Below are 12,330 nucleotides of genomic sequence, written 5' to 3'. Positions count from 1 at the left end.
CTCTTTCTTTCTGCCTTATAACTGTGGTAGTTGTGCTGAAGTAACAAACGAATGTGCTTTCCTACTTAAGCCGTTTTGCAGTGTCAGGAAAACCATTTAAGAAAGAAACCTAGGGTGCAGTGTTTACGTGTGATTAAAATGTGACAGTCTTCTTCACTTCTGGTGAATTCATCCTCGAGATATGAACCATCCAAGTAATTAGAAAAACCACCTAGCCAGGAAGGTAAAAGCGGGAAGAAACCTCTGTCGAGTATGTGGCTCAGACATCTTGCAGTTAGCCAGTTTGTGGTTCATTCTGTAAACCGAGGGGAAATGACCTCTTCTTTTTATTTAGAAAAATTGAAATACAGATGGAGCTGGAAGACAGATAAATTATTAAGTGATCTATCTGGAGAGTTAGAGAAACCCCCACAGAGTCCACAATAATCATTTTTCACACTCTAAAATCTGGCTGCTCAAGGTGTGGTCTATGCAGTGCATCAGTGTCACCTCGGGGCCTGTTGGAAATGCAGGTTCTGGGGCCCAGAACTAAGTGAGTCAGAGTCTACAGCAGAACAAGGTTTCAGGTGATGATGGGCACGGTACAGCTTGAGAAACACTGTGCTGTGTGGATGGTCCCCAACTTTCGAGGGTTCCACTTGAGTTTTCAACTTCACTGTGGTTCCAAAGCAAAATATGCTCAGTAGAAACTCTACTTTGAATACCCATACAACTGTTCTGTTTTTCAATCAGTACAGTATTCAGTAAATTACATGAAATATTCAGCACTCTATTATAAAATAGGCTTTGTGTTCGATGATTCTGCCCTGCTATACATAGGCTAATGCAGATGTTCTGAGTACATTTAAGGTAGTCTAGGCTAGACTGTAATGTTCAGAAGGTTAGATATATTAAATGCGTTTTTGACTTAACGATATTTTCAACTTGCAATGTGTTTATTGAGACATAACCCCATTGTGAACCAAGGAGCATGTTGACTGTGTACTGTTTCTCACCTTGGGTGTATAGTAGAATCACCTGAGAAGTTTTAAAATGCATGTGCCCAGGTCCTTCCCACACAGATGAACTGAATCGGAATCTCTGAGAGTGGGCGGCCCTGGCAGAAGTAGAATTCAAAACTCCTCAGTGATTTAAATGTACAGCTACGTCAGAAACCGCTGCCACTTGACAGCCTTCCCTCTGAAGTCCTGAGAACATGGGGCAGAAATCCGGCTCATGGAAAAATATGTCTAAGTTAACCTAAGCATGGCCCGTTTCCCCAGTCCCACCTCAGCCAGGAGCCCTGCCTGAGGTTGCCTCAGAAATGTGGGTAGGGAAGACAAAGAAGAGAGCTGGGAAAGTAGTGTATTATTACAAGGCAGAACTGCCAGATAAAATGCAGGACACCTGGTTAAATTAGAATTTCAAATACACAATAAGGATTGCTTGATCCTAAGAGTTCGAGACCAGCCTGGGCAAGGTGGTGAGACCCTGGTTTTGCAAAACCTTTAAAAATTAGCTAGACATGGTAGTGCTCACCTGTAAACCCAGCTACTTGGAGGCTGAGGTGCGCGGATCCCTTGAGCCCAGGATGTCGAGGGGGCAGTGAGCCATGATTGCACCACTGCACTCCAGGCTTGACTGCAAAGTGAGACACCATCTCAAAAACAAAACAAAACATGTACACAATGAACATTATTTACTATAAGTGTACTGTTATTACATGGGACATACTTATACTAAACATGTATATATTGTTTATCTGAAATTCATATTTAATCAAGCATCCTGTATTTTTATTTTCTAAATCTGGAAGTGCTATCACAAATACTTCCACTTATTCTCAAAATGAGAATGTAAAAAAGCAGTTCAACCTGCCTTTCTCACCTGAGAAAGGTGAGAAATGTCCAATTGTGACATCCCAGATTTGAAAATCTGCTCTTTTTCTAGCTGCCAGGATTAAGTAAGTTCGTGTCTGTGAAAAAAAGCTATCTCACTCTCTCTTTTCGCCATCGAAGCCAATCAATGACCTCAGATCCAATTAAATAGCCATATTGATTACTTGTAAAAATTAGTCATTAAATGTTTTTCCTTACACTGAAAGGAATCAAGATAGCTGAGAGTGTATGAGCTTTAGAGTGTGCCCCGAAATTATCATTTTCTTCCCCCATTCCTTCCCTCCAAAATATATACATTATGTTTCTTTTCTATGGACAAATAAAAATTATATATTTTTACTGTGTACAGCATGATGTTTTGGAATATACTGTATGTTTCAGTGATCCAGAACCAAAAAATTTCCCTGTCTAGTGCCACTGCACTGCAGCCTGGGTGATAGAGTGAGACTCTGTTAAAAAATAGGGAAATAAATAAATAAAAATGTGATTGTAGGAAACCCATCTAGGTAAACTATGTAGCATAAAGCATAATTCTACTTGTTAGCTAGTTACTATCGTTTCAGCCAGAAACAAAAAATAATTAAAGCCAGGAGCGCCACCTTATGGAAAGAATGATCACTACATCGGCTATTCTCCAAGGCTTCTGGGAGATGCCTAGGCTGGAGGGAGCTGGGTATAATTGCCTGTAGGCTTTTTTTTTTTTTTTTTTTTTTTAAATATTGATGCACTTTGGCAGCTCAGAGAGTCTGAGCTTAAAATTAATCTCCAGGGCCTGTCAAGCACTCCTTATGAGTGTCTGGGAGCTGTCACTGAGCCCTCTCTACCTCCCGGCAATCTGGAAAAACACTGCTCTATGCCTGGCTTCCCCCGTGTGGTTCATAGAAAAACATCTCTTAGCGAGGATTCCTGAAAACAGGCTTCCACCGCCAAACACATTTGGGAAAAAATGCTAGTATGTTGTCTGTCCTTCCTGAAGAGTCACAGTAAGCATTAGCTTGTGAGGGGAATAAAGTATACAGGAAAGAAACCTGTGTGACTTTATTTGAACCAGCATTTCTCTAAAGCAGTGGTTCTCAAACTTGCAAGTACATCACCATCACCTGCAGGACTTCTTAAAACACAAGCAGGTGGCCATACCCAGTGGCTTGTGCCCAGAATCCCAGCACTTTGAAAGGCTGAGGCAGGAGGATTGCTTGAGCCCAGGAGTTCAAGACCAGCTTGGGCAACATAGGGAGAACCAATCTCTACAGAAAAAAAAAAAAAATTAAATAGCTGGGTGTGGTAGTGTGCACCTGTAGTCTTAGCTACTCAGGAGGCTGAGGTCAGGAGGCGCCTGGGTGGTCGAGGCTGCATTGAGCCATAAATGCACCACTGTACTCCAGCCTGGGCAAAAGAGTGAGATCTCATCTCAAAACAAAACAAAACAAACCCACCATGGGATCAGTCTGAGAAGACTCCAGAAATTGACATCTGTAACAATTTCCCAGATGATGCTGATGCCCCAATCTAGGGTCACAGTGTAAGGACTACTAACCTAAATGAAGTCAACAAGAAAACCTTCTTTTCAAAGTTACAGCTTTTAATTTCCCCAAATAACCAGGGTTCCATGAAACACACTTCAGGAATTGTGCCATATCCTGTTCCCACTTGATACCTCCTATGATCTGGCCCCCGAGGGCCTGTGTCCCAGTCTCCTCTGGGATGCTCAGACCCTGGCCAGTTATAATACTCTCTTTTCAAAATAGCCCTTTTTCAGCTCTCAAATAATCATTCCTCACTTTCTTTTGCTTTTCCGTTGGTAGCTACAGAGGGAAAAAATACAACGAATACCTCAATTTTCCACCTCCTTGGCAATGAAATGTTTTCCCCAAGCAAAACTAAAGGAGAGCTATAGTCAGTCAGGGTAAAAGTAGATCTCCAGCACCACTTGGAATACAGTGACACTGTCTCACTTCCAAGGGTAGAGCTGGTCAAAATCAGTCAATATCATGTTCACTGTTGACTACCTTGTGAGCAATGGAGAGCACTCTTTCTCTGGTTTTATCCTAATTATAGTTAAAATAGCTACTATTTATTAGGAAGCTTACATGCATTAAATCTGCATCTTCCTCCCAGCTGTGCCGTCACCAGGAGATTGGGACAACAAAGTGAGAATAAGGTCAAATTCTTGGGAGGTTAAGTGGAGCAGGTGATGGGCTCAGCCTCTCCAACCTGCAGCAGGCTCAGCCCTTGGTGCCACAGTGAAAACCGTCAGTGGCTGCAGAGCACAGAGGTGAAGCATGTGGACTCTGAAATATGATTGCCAGAGTCTGTGCCCACTGGCTCTGCCATCTTAGGCAAGCTCTTTAACTTCTTGGAAAATGGGAGAGGGGAGAGGGGAACTGTTTGTTCATCTGTAAATTGGGGACTGTAGTAGCCCCTTTTTCATTGAGTTCTTATGAAGCTTAAATGAAATGAAAATGTAGAGCTGCTGGTATCCTACTAGGCAAATAGCAGGAGCACAAGTATTAGCTATTAATGTTACAACGTTTTCATAGCCCTGAGGCTTGCCATGTTGTTTCAGAAGTTGGCCAAGGTGACTAAGGAAGGCAGCTTGCTTGACACAGCTGGTGGGAAAAACATGGAACTGCAGGGTAAGCCCAAGCTGAGCCTGTTCACGTGGCCACCACCTGACCCCAGGAATGAGTTGTTTGGGACACTGCTTGGTTAGGTGTGGACTTCTGAGCAAATGATTTGGTTGTACCAGCTTAGCTAGGGGTCTAGTAAGTTTCTCCTCACTCACAGCTTAGATTGCTGCATGAGAGACACCCAGACAGAAAGGAGACCATGGCCTAGAGGTGAGGTCTGAGACAAAATGTCAGAATTTCAAGCTCCTCTGCCCGTGACAGTATATACCCTCAACTCTCCAACATGTCAGGATGTGAAAGTGTCCTTCAGCCCCACCCAGAATTCCACCACAGCTCCCCATGCCCATTCTTAGAACTGCCCATTTTGGTCTCCTCCAGGTAGAAGATTCTGGAACATGCCTTGAGAGACAGGCAGCATGAAGGGATGAGCATGTCCTGGCTGGGTGTGAGAGGCGTTTACAGGGCTTTGCAGGGTCAGGGAAGAACCAGGGCCAGTGTTCTAAGGGATATGGTCTAACAGGCATTCCTGTGCTAGAAAAAGGACTGTAAATCAAATAATTGCTTTTAAATTAAAAAATAATGAAAGTTCTATTACCATAGAGGAGATGGACTCAGTTCCTATTGTTCAGTTCACTTGCGAACAATGGAGTTCAAGTACCTGAAATAAACACACGTGTGAACACACGCACATTCTCAGTGCCATCCACTCTCATGTATCAATTTGGGCTGCCTCCAAACTTGCAGTTAACTTATGAAAATCCAACTATCCACCAAGTGTACAAATCATACCACAGACCAGTAGAGTAAAATGCTGTACATTTACATTTTATGTAGTGTGACTTTTATTCTGTATGTTTCTATAGAAATTAGACATTTATACGTATGTTCATATATAGCAAGTGTCCAGGCCTATATTCAGAAAAAAACAACAGCCTATATGCTATGTTTTATGAGCAATTAAGGCGATAGCAGGAATGGTGTAAACCCAGTACTGGCTTTATTTTTTAAATTTTATAATTTTGTATTTACCCAGACTTTTACTTATTCCCTGAAAACTGGCTATGATGGATATTTACACATTAAAAATATCTTTATGATAATAGCAGTTAATATTTATTGAGCACGTATATTAGGCCAAGTACTATGTTAAGCACATTCTGTGCTTTATCTCATTTACAGCAAACCTGTGAGGGGGAGACTATTATTATCCCTATTTTACAGATGAACCAGGAACTGAGGCTTAAAGAGCTTGTTAAGGATGCAGTACAAGCTCCAGGCAGTCCAATTCAGGTTATCTCCTCTGCTGGGTCAGAAGAGTTTGAGTACAGCATAAGTTGTGATGATACAGAAGACATTCTTAGCCTGCCTGTGAAGGCCCCTGGCCTTATGCTTAAGCCTGGTGAGAAAGTTCCTCACTGGAGGCCAGTTAGTCTGGCATCAAATCCAGTTGCTGGTGGCATAGGCCAGCTCCAGAACTACCACAGGCCTCTAAAACCAAGACCAGGTAGGAGGATAGAAATAGCTTTCCCAACTCAGTTCCATTCATCGGCACATGCATGCAAATTTTTAAAAATAAAGAGACAATATTTTGTTCTGTTTTATTGTTAAACTGGCAATAGTTTTTATTTCTTTTGTATTTTTATTGATATATCATAGTGGTACATATTTTTGGTTATACATGTGATATTTTGATTCATGTATACAATGTGTAATGATCAAATCAGGGTAATTGGGATACCTAACACCTGGAGCATTTATCTTCTCTTTGAGTTGGGAACATTACAGTTTTTCTCTTCCAGCTATTTTGAAACATATAATTAATTATTGTTAACTATCTATATTAAATATGTTATTTATAATATATTAATATACTATAGATATTGTTATAATACATAGTATAATACATATAAGATTATCATAATAAATTATACTATATATTTTATGTATAAATATATAAAAATTTTGTATATAAATTTTATACATAAATGATGTATAAATGGTTATAATATATAATAAATTGTTATAGTTTTTCTACTGTAGTATCAAATACTATAACTTCTAATTGCATTTTTATACTCATCTTTTTTTCAAATGAGATTATACATTGTTTTCAAGAAGTTTTCTTAATTCAGCTGAATGAAGCAAATCTTCATGACTTTTGACCTAGTTCTGAGAATGTAACCCAAAAAAATCCTAAAATGTAGGGACAAATATTATAAATAACATATTTTAAAATATAAAAAATCATCCTTAGCTTGCAAGCCACACAAAAACCGGTGGTAGGCTGGATTTGGCTCACAGGCTGAAGTTTGCCAGCCCCTGCTTTGGACCATGGTGAGTATGGTGGGCTTCATGTCAGTTCAGATGGCCCACTTACTGTGTGTATAAGAACATTTTCCCAAAAAGCTAGTGCAGGCCCTGAAAACACTAACCAAGCAGGTAGCCTAATATGATGCATCTCCTTGCAGGATGGTACCCGAGTCATAGGGAAATGTGGTGGTTACTGTGGGAAATGCACTCCATCCTCTGGTACTGGCCTGGAAGTGCGAGTTTTATAGCTAAGGTAAGCAGTCCTGTGTCTGTCTGTCTGTCTTTTATTTTTTATGTAGCATAGATGAGCAAATGTTGGTAGATCAGGCAGGGTTATAGTTAAGCATCTTGAAGCTGACCCAATACTGTTCTACGTTTTTATCTTATGCTCCTCTGTTCTCACGTGACTGAAGCCATCAGTTCTCTGCCGTTAGACATGGGTTCCCCTCTGCAAAGCTGGCCTTTTTATTTATTTACTTTGAAATTTTAGATTCAAAAGGTACATGTGCAAATTTGTTACACTGATATATTGTGCTGAGTTGTAGGCTTCGTTTGACCATCACCCCAACAGTGAACGCGGTATTCGATAGATTTTCCTTCCCTCCCCACTTTTGGAGTCGCCAGTGTCCATTATTTCTGTCTTTATGTCCATGTGTACCTAATGTTCCACTCCCAATTATAAGCAAAAGCATATGGTATTTGGTTTTTGTTTCTGTGTTAATTCACTTAGGAAAATGGCCTCCAGCTGCATCTGTATTGCTGCAAAGAACATGATTACATTCTTTTTTGTGGTTGCATAATATTCCATGATGTATACAGACCATATTTTTAAATCCAATCCACCATTAATGGGTACCTGATTCCATCTTTGCTATTGTGAATAGTGCTGCAATAAACATGTTAGTGCTGGTGTTTTTGGTTGAATGATTTATTTTCTTTTTGATATATACTCAGTAATGGATTGCTGGGTCAAATGGTAATTCTGTTTTTAGTTCTTTCAGAAATCACCAGGGCTGGGCATGGTGGCTCACATCTGTAATCCCAGCACTTTGGGAGGCCACGGTGGGCATATCATGAGGTCAGGAGTTTGAGACCAGTCTGCCCCAATATGGTGAAATCCCGTCTCTACTAAAAATACAAAAAGTAGCTAGGTGTGGTGGCATGCACCTGTAGTCCTAGCTACTTGCGTGGCCAAGGCAGGAGAATCGCTTGAACCCGGGAGGCAGAGGTTGCAGTGAGCCGAGATCATGCCATTGCCCTCCAGCCTGGGCAGCAGAGTGAGACTCTGTCAAAAAAAAAAAAAAAAAAGAAAAGAAAAAAAAGAAAGAAAGAAAGAGGAAAAAAGAAAAGAAAAGAAAAAAGAAATCTCCAAACTTTTTCACAGAGGTTAAACTAACTTATGATCCCACCAACAGTATAGTCCATTTTTCTCTGCAATCTCACCAATAGCTGTTATCTTTCTACTTTTTAAGAATAGTCATTCTGACGGGCATGAGATGTTATCTCATTGTGGTTTTGACTTGCATTTCTGTGATGATTAGTGATGTTCAGCATTTTTTTCATATATTTGTTGCCTGCTTGTGTGTCTTCTTTTGAGAAGTATCTGCCCATGTCCTTTGCCTACTTTTTAATAGGGTTGTTTGTTTTTTTTTCTTGTTGGTTTGCTTAAGTTCCTTATAGATTCTGGGTATTAGTACTTTATCAAATGTATAGTTTAAAAATGTTTTCTCCTATTCTCTAGGTTGTCTGTCTATTCTGTTGGTAGTTTATTTTGCTGTGCAGAAGCTCTTTAGTTTAGTTAGGTCTCCATTATCAATTTTTGTTTTGTTGCATTTGCTTTTGAGGACTTAGTCATAAATTATTTGCCTAGGCCAATGTCTGGAAGACTGTTTTCTGGGTTTTCTTCCAGAATTTTTAAGATTTGAAGTCTTACATTTAAGTCTTCAATCTATTCTGAGTTACTTTTTGTATATGGTGAGAGATAGAGATTCAATTTCATTCTTCTGTGTGTGATTAGCCAGTTTTCCCAGCATATATAACCAGTTGGTTATAGATATATAGCTTTATTTCTGGGTTCTCTATTCTGTTCCATTGGTGTATGTGTCTGTTTCTGTACCAGTGCCATGTTGTTTTGGTTACCTTATAGTAAGGTGTAGTTTGCTGCCATAGAGTACAGTTTGAAGTCCAGTAAGATGATATCTCTGGCTTCGCTCTTTTCCTTAGGATTGCTTTTACTATTTAGACTCTGCTTTGGTTTTATATCAATTTTAGAATAGTTCTTCTCCTAACTCTGTGAAGAATAATATTGGTAATTTGATAGAAATTTTGTTGAATCTGTAGATTTCTTTGGACAGTATGGACATTTTAATGCTATTGATTCTTCCAGTCGATGAGCAGGGAATGTTTTTCTATTTGTGTCATCTGTGATTTCCTTAAGCAATGTTTATAGTTCTTCCTGTAGAGATATTTTACCTGCTTGGTTAGATGTATTCCTAAGTATTTTATTCTTTTTTTGGTGATTGTAAATGGGTTGCATTCTTGATTTGGTTCTCAATTTGAATGTTCTTTGTGTATAGAAATGCTTCTGATTTTTGTACATTTATTTTGCATCCTGAAAATTTACCAAAGTCATTTATCAGGTCTCAGAATCTTTTGGTGGAATCTTTAGGGTTTTCTCTGTATAGAACCATTTGGTCAGTGAAGGAAGGTAATTTGATTTCCTCTTTTCTTGTTTGGATGTCTTTTCTCTCTTTCTCTTGCCTGATTGCTCTAAGATTTCCAATACTATGTTGAATAAGAGTGGTGAGAGTACACATTCTTGTCTTGTTCCAGTTATTGGGAAGAATGCTTCCAACTTTTGCCTATTCAATATTATATTGGCTGTGGGTTTGTTATAGATGGCTATTATTATTTTGAGATATGTTCCTTTGACATCTTGTTCCTTATAGGTTTTTATCATGAAGGGATGTTGGATTTTATGAAATGCTTTTTCTGCATCTATTTATATGATCATAGCGTTTTTGTTTTTAATTGTTTGCATAGTGAATCACATTTACAGATTTGCATGTGTTGAATGATCCTCGCCTCCCAAGAATAAAGCCCACTTGATCATGGTAGATTATCTTTATGGTATGTTGCTGGATTCAGTTTGCTAGTATTTCATTGAGGATTTTCACTTCAGTCTTCAGCAGGGATATTAGTCTGTAGTTTTCTTTTTTTGTTGTTGTTGTGTCTTTGCCAGATATTGGTATCGGGGTGATACAGGTTACATAGAATGAGTTAGGAAGAAATATCTCCTCTTCAATTATTTTTTAATTGTTTTAGTAGGATTGGTACCAGCTCTTTGCAGAGCTTATTTAAAATGCTATTTATTGGGCTGCATCTCTAGGGGTCCTGCTTCATTAGGTCTCTGGTAGATTCAGGGATCTGTAATTTTAATACAGGGAATACTGATACAAGTGAATCACAGCTCATTCTTTGAGAAATACTTCCCAAGAATGTAATAGTAATAACCACAATGGCATTTGTTGAGCAATATTTCACTGAATCCTCACAACGAAACTGTGTGGAGGGGCTGCTATGTTACATATGAGGAAGCTGAACCCCAAAACAAGTAAGTTGCTTAAGATCATGATGAAGCTGGGCATGGTGGCTCACGCCTGTGGCAGGCAGATCACTTGAGGTCAGGAGTTCAAGATCAGCCTGGCCAACATGATGAAACCCCATCTCTACTATACATTCAAAATTTAGCTGGGTGTGTTGGTGCATGCCTGTAGTCCTAGCTACTCGGGAGGCTGAGGCAGGAGAATCACTTGAACCTGTAGGGCAGAGGTTGCAGTCAGCCAAGATCACGCCACTGCACTGCAGCCTGGATGACAGAGTGAGACTCTGTCTCAAAAAGATAAAAAAGATAAAAAGATAATGGTAAATTCCCTTGTGAGAACCCAGAGTGTCCTACACTAAAGCCGGTGTTCCTAATTGCTGCATTGTGCCACACCCTCTGTTACTCATAGTGTGTTCCAAGGACCAGTGTGATCAGCTTCACATAGGAACTTGTTAGACATGCATGTCATCCATGGCCATACCACCCTGAACACACCCAGTCTCATCTGATCTTGGCTGCTAAGCAGGGTCGGGCCTGGTTAGTACTTGGATGGGAGACCACCTGGGAATACTGGGTGCTGTAGGCTTTTAAAAAATAAAAAAAATAAAGAAAATTCGTAGTGTCAGGCCTCACTCTATACCTGTGAAATCAGAATCTGCATTTTAACAAAGTCCACAGGAGTCATGCATGTTAAAGTTCGGCATTCCCTGACCTAAATACATAATGCCAGAAAGTGATTCTTCTGCTGCGTAAAGGACTGAATTGGTCACTGTTTTTATCATCCCAGTGCCTTCAGCTACAAGGGATGAGCTCGACCAATTCTTGTGACCCTCCTGCATCTTCCCTCAAGCTTCCAGTAGCCCATTACCATGTAAGGCTCTTGAACATCCTGATACAAGAGTGCCTATTTGACACTTAGGATTATTTCTGTTGCAAGGAGCTAAGAAATTTATATCTTAAATAACTGAGATATCCAAGAAGTATGCTAGCTTCAGGCATGGCTAGATCCAGAAGTTCAGACAGTTATCAGTGTTCTTTCTTTCTTCATTAATCAGCAATGATTGCCTCTTAAATGACTTTATTCTGAGGCAGATCATCACCCTACACCATGGTCCTGGGCAGCTCAAGGATTATATCAACCTTACAACGCATGATTCAAGTGAATACTCATCTCCTAGCATACATTCTGCAAAATAACTCTGTTTAGCTCTGGTTAGGTCACATGGTCATTTTTTAACCAATCACAGCATCTAAGGATTGGAGATCATGTACCCACCTAGAGTCAGGTGATTGACAGCTTCAGTTAGGAGACGGATGGTTTCCAAAGGACAAGAAGGTGTTGTTATCAGAAATTGGGAAATGGGATGGAGGTATGCAAAAGTCAGCAGTTATCCACTAGAGATCACCATTATATATGTACTTTATATATTTTATGTATAAGAAGATAAATTTTGTATATATGTTATATGCAGTAAATTTTATGCATAAGTACATATATATAATATTTATACATATAAACATATATTTATAGAAAAAAGACTAGAAGGAAATACCAAACTACCCATATATGAAGAGCAGTTATCTCAGGTGGGGAGATTTCAGGCTAGTGGGTTTTTTAATTTTATTCTTTATTACTTCACTGAAACTTGCATGTTTTTTACAGCAAACAAACATTACTTTTAAAATCTAGGGCCAGTTGTGGTAGTTCATGCATATAATCCCAGCACTCTGGGAGGCTAAGATAGGAGGATTTCTTGAGTCCAGGATGTTGAAACCAGCCTGGGCAACATAGTGAAACTCCCATTTCTGCAAATAAATAAATAAATAAGTTGGGCATGATGGTATGCACCTGTAGACCCAGCTAGTTGGGAGGCTGAGATGGGACGATTGCTTGCCCAAGGTCAAGGCTTCA

General features: G+C 39.6%; 1 protein-coding gene and 1 pseudogene across 5 annotated transcripts in view; both read left to right on the top strand.

Annotated features, from left to right (window-relative positions):
- Nucleotides 1-12,330, top strand: part of ADAMTS9 (ADAM metallopeptidase with thrombospondin type 1 motif 9) — a 166,872-nt gene that overhangs the window by 152,867 nt on the left and 1,675 nt on the right. For 3 of the 5 annotated variants that reach the window (XM_032290403.1, XM_032290405.1, XM_032290401.1), the window contains one exon: nucleotides 4,441-4,837. In XM_032290403.1, the coding sequence (XP_032146294.1) occupies nucleotides 4,441-4,587 (147 nt within the window). In that variant the 3' untranslated portion in view covers nucleotides 4,588-4,837. Of the gene's footprint in view, nucleotides 1-4,440; nucleotides 4,838-6,972; nucleotides 7,068-12,330 lie in introns of those variants that run through there. The other 2 variants (XM_032290404.1, XM_032290402.1) reach the window with 1 other exon arrangement.
- Nucleotides 10,886-11,004, top strand: LOC116559606 (annotated as a pseudogene).

The sequence above is a fragment of the Sapajus apella genome, unplaced genomic scaffold (genome assembly GCF_009761245.1).
Source record: "Sapajus apella isolate SASKATOON/1434 unplaced genomic scaffold, GSC_monkey_1.0 scaffold23, whole genome shotgun sequence".
Lineage (NCBI taxonomy): Eukaryota > Metazoa > Chordata > Mammalia > Primates > Cebidae > Sapajus > Sapajus apella.
Note: the sequence above shows the minus strand (reverse complement) of the source record. Positions and strands in the feature narration are given on the sequence as shown.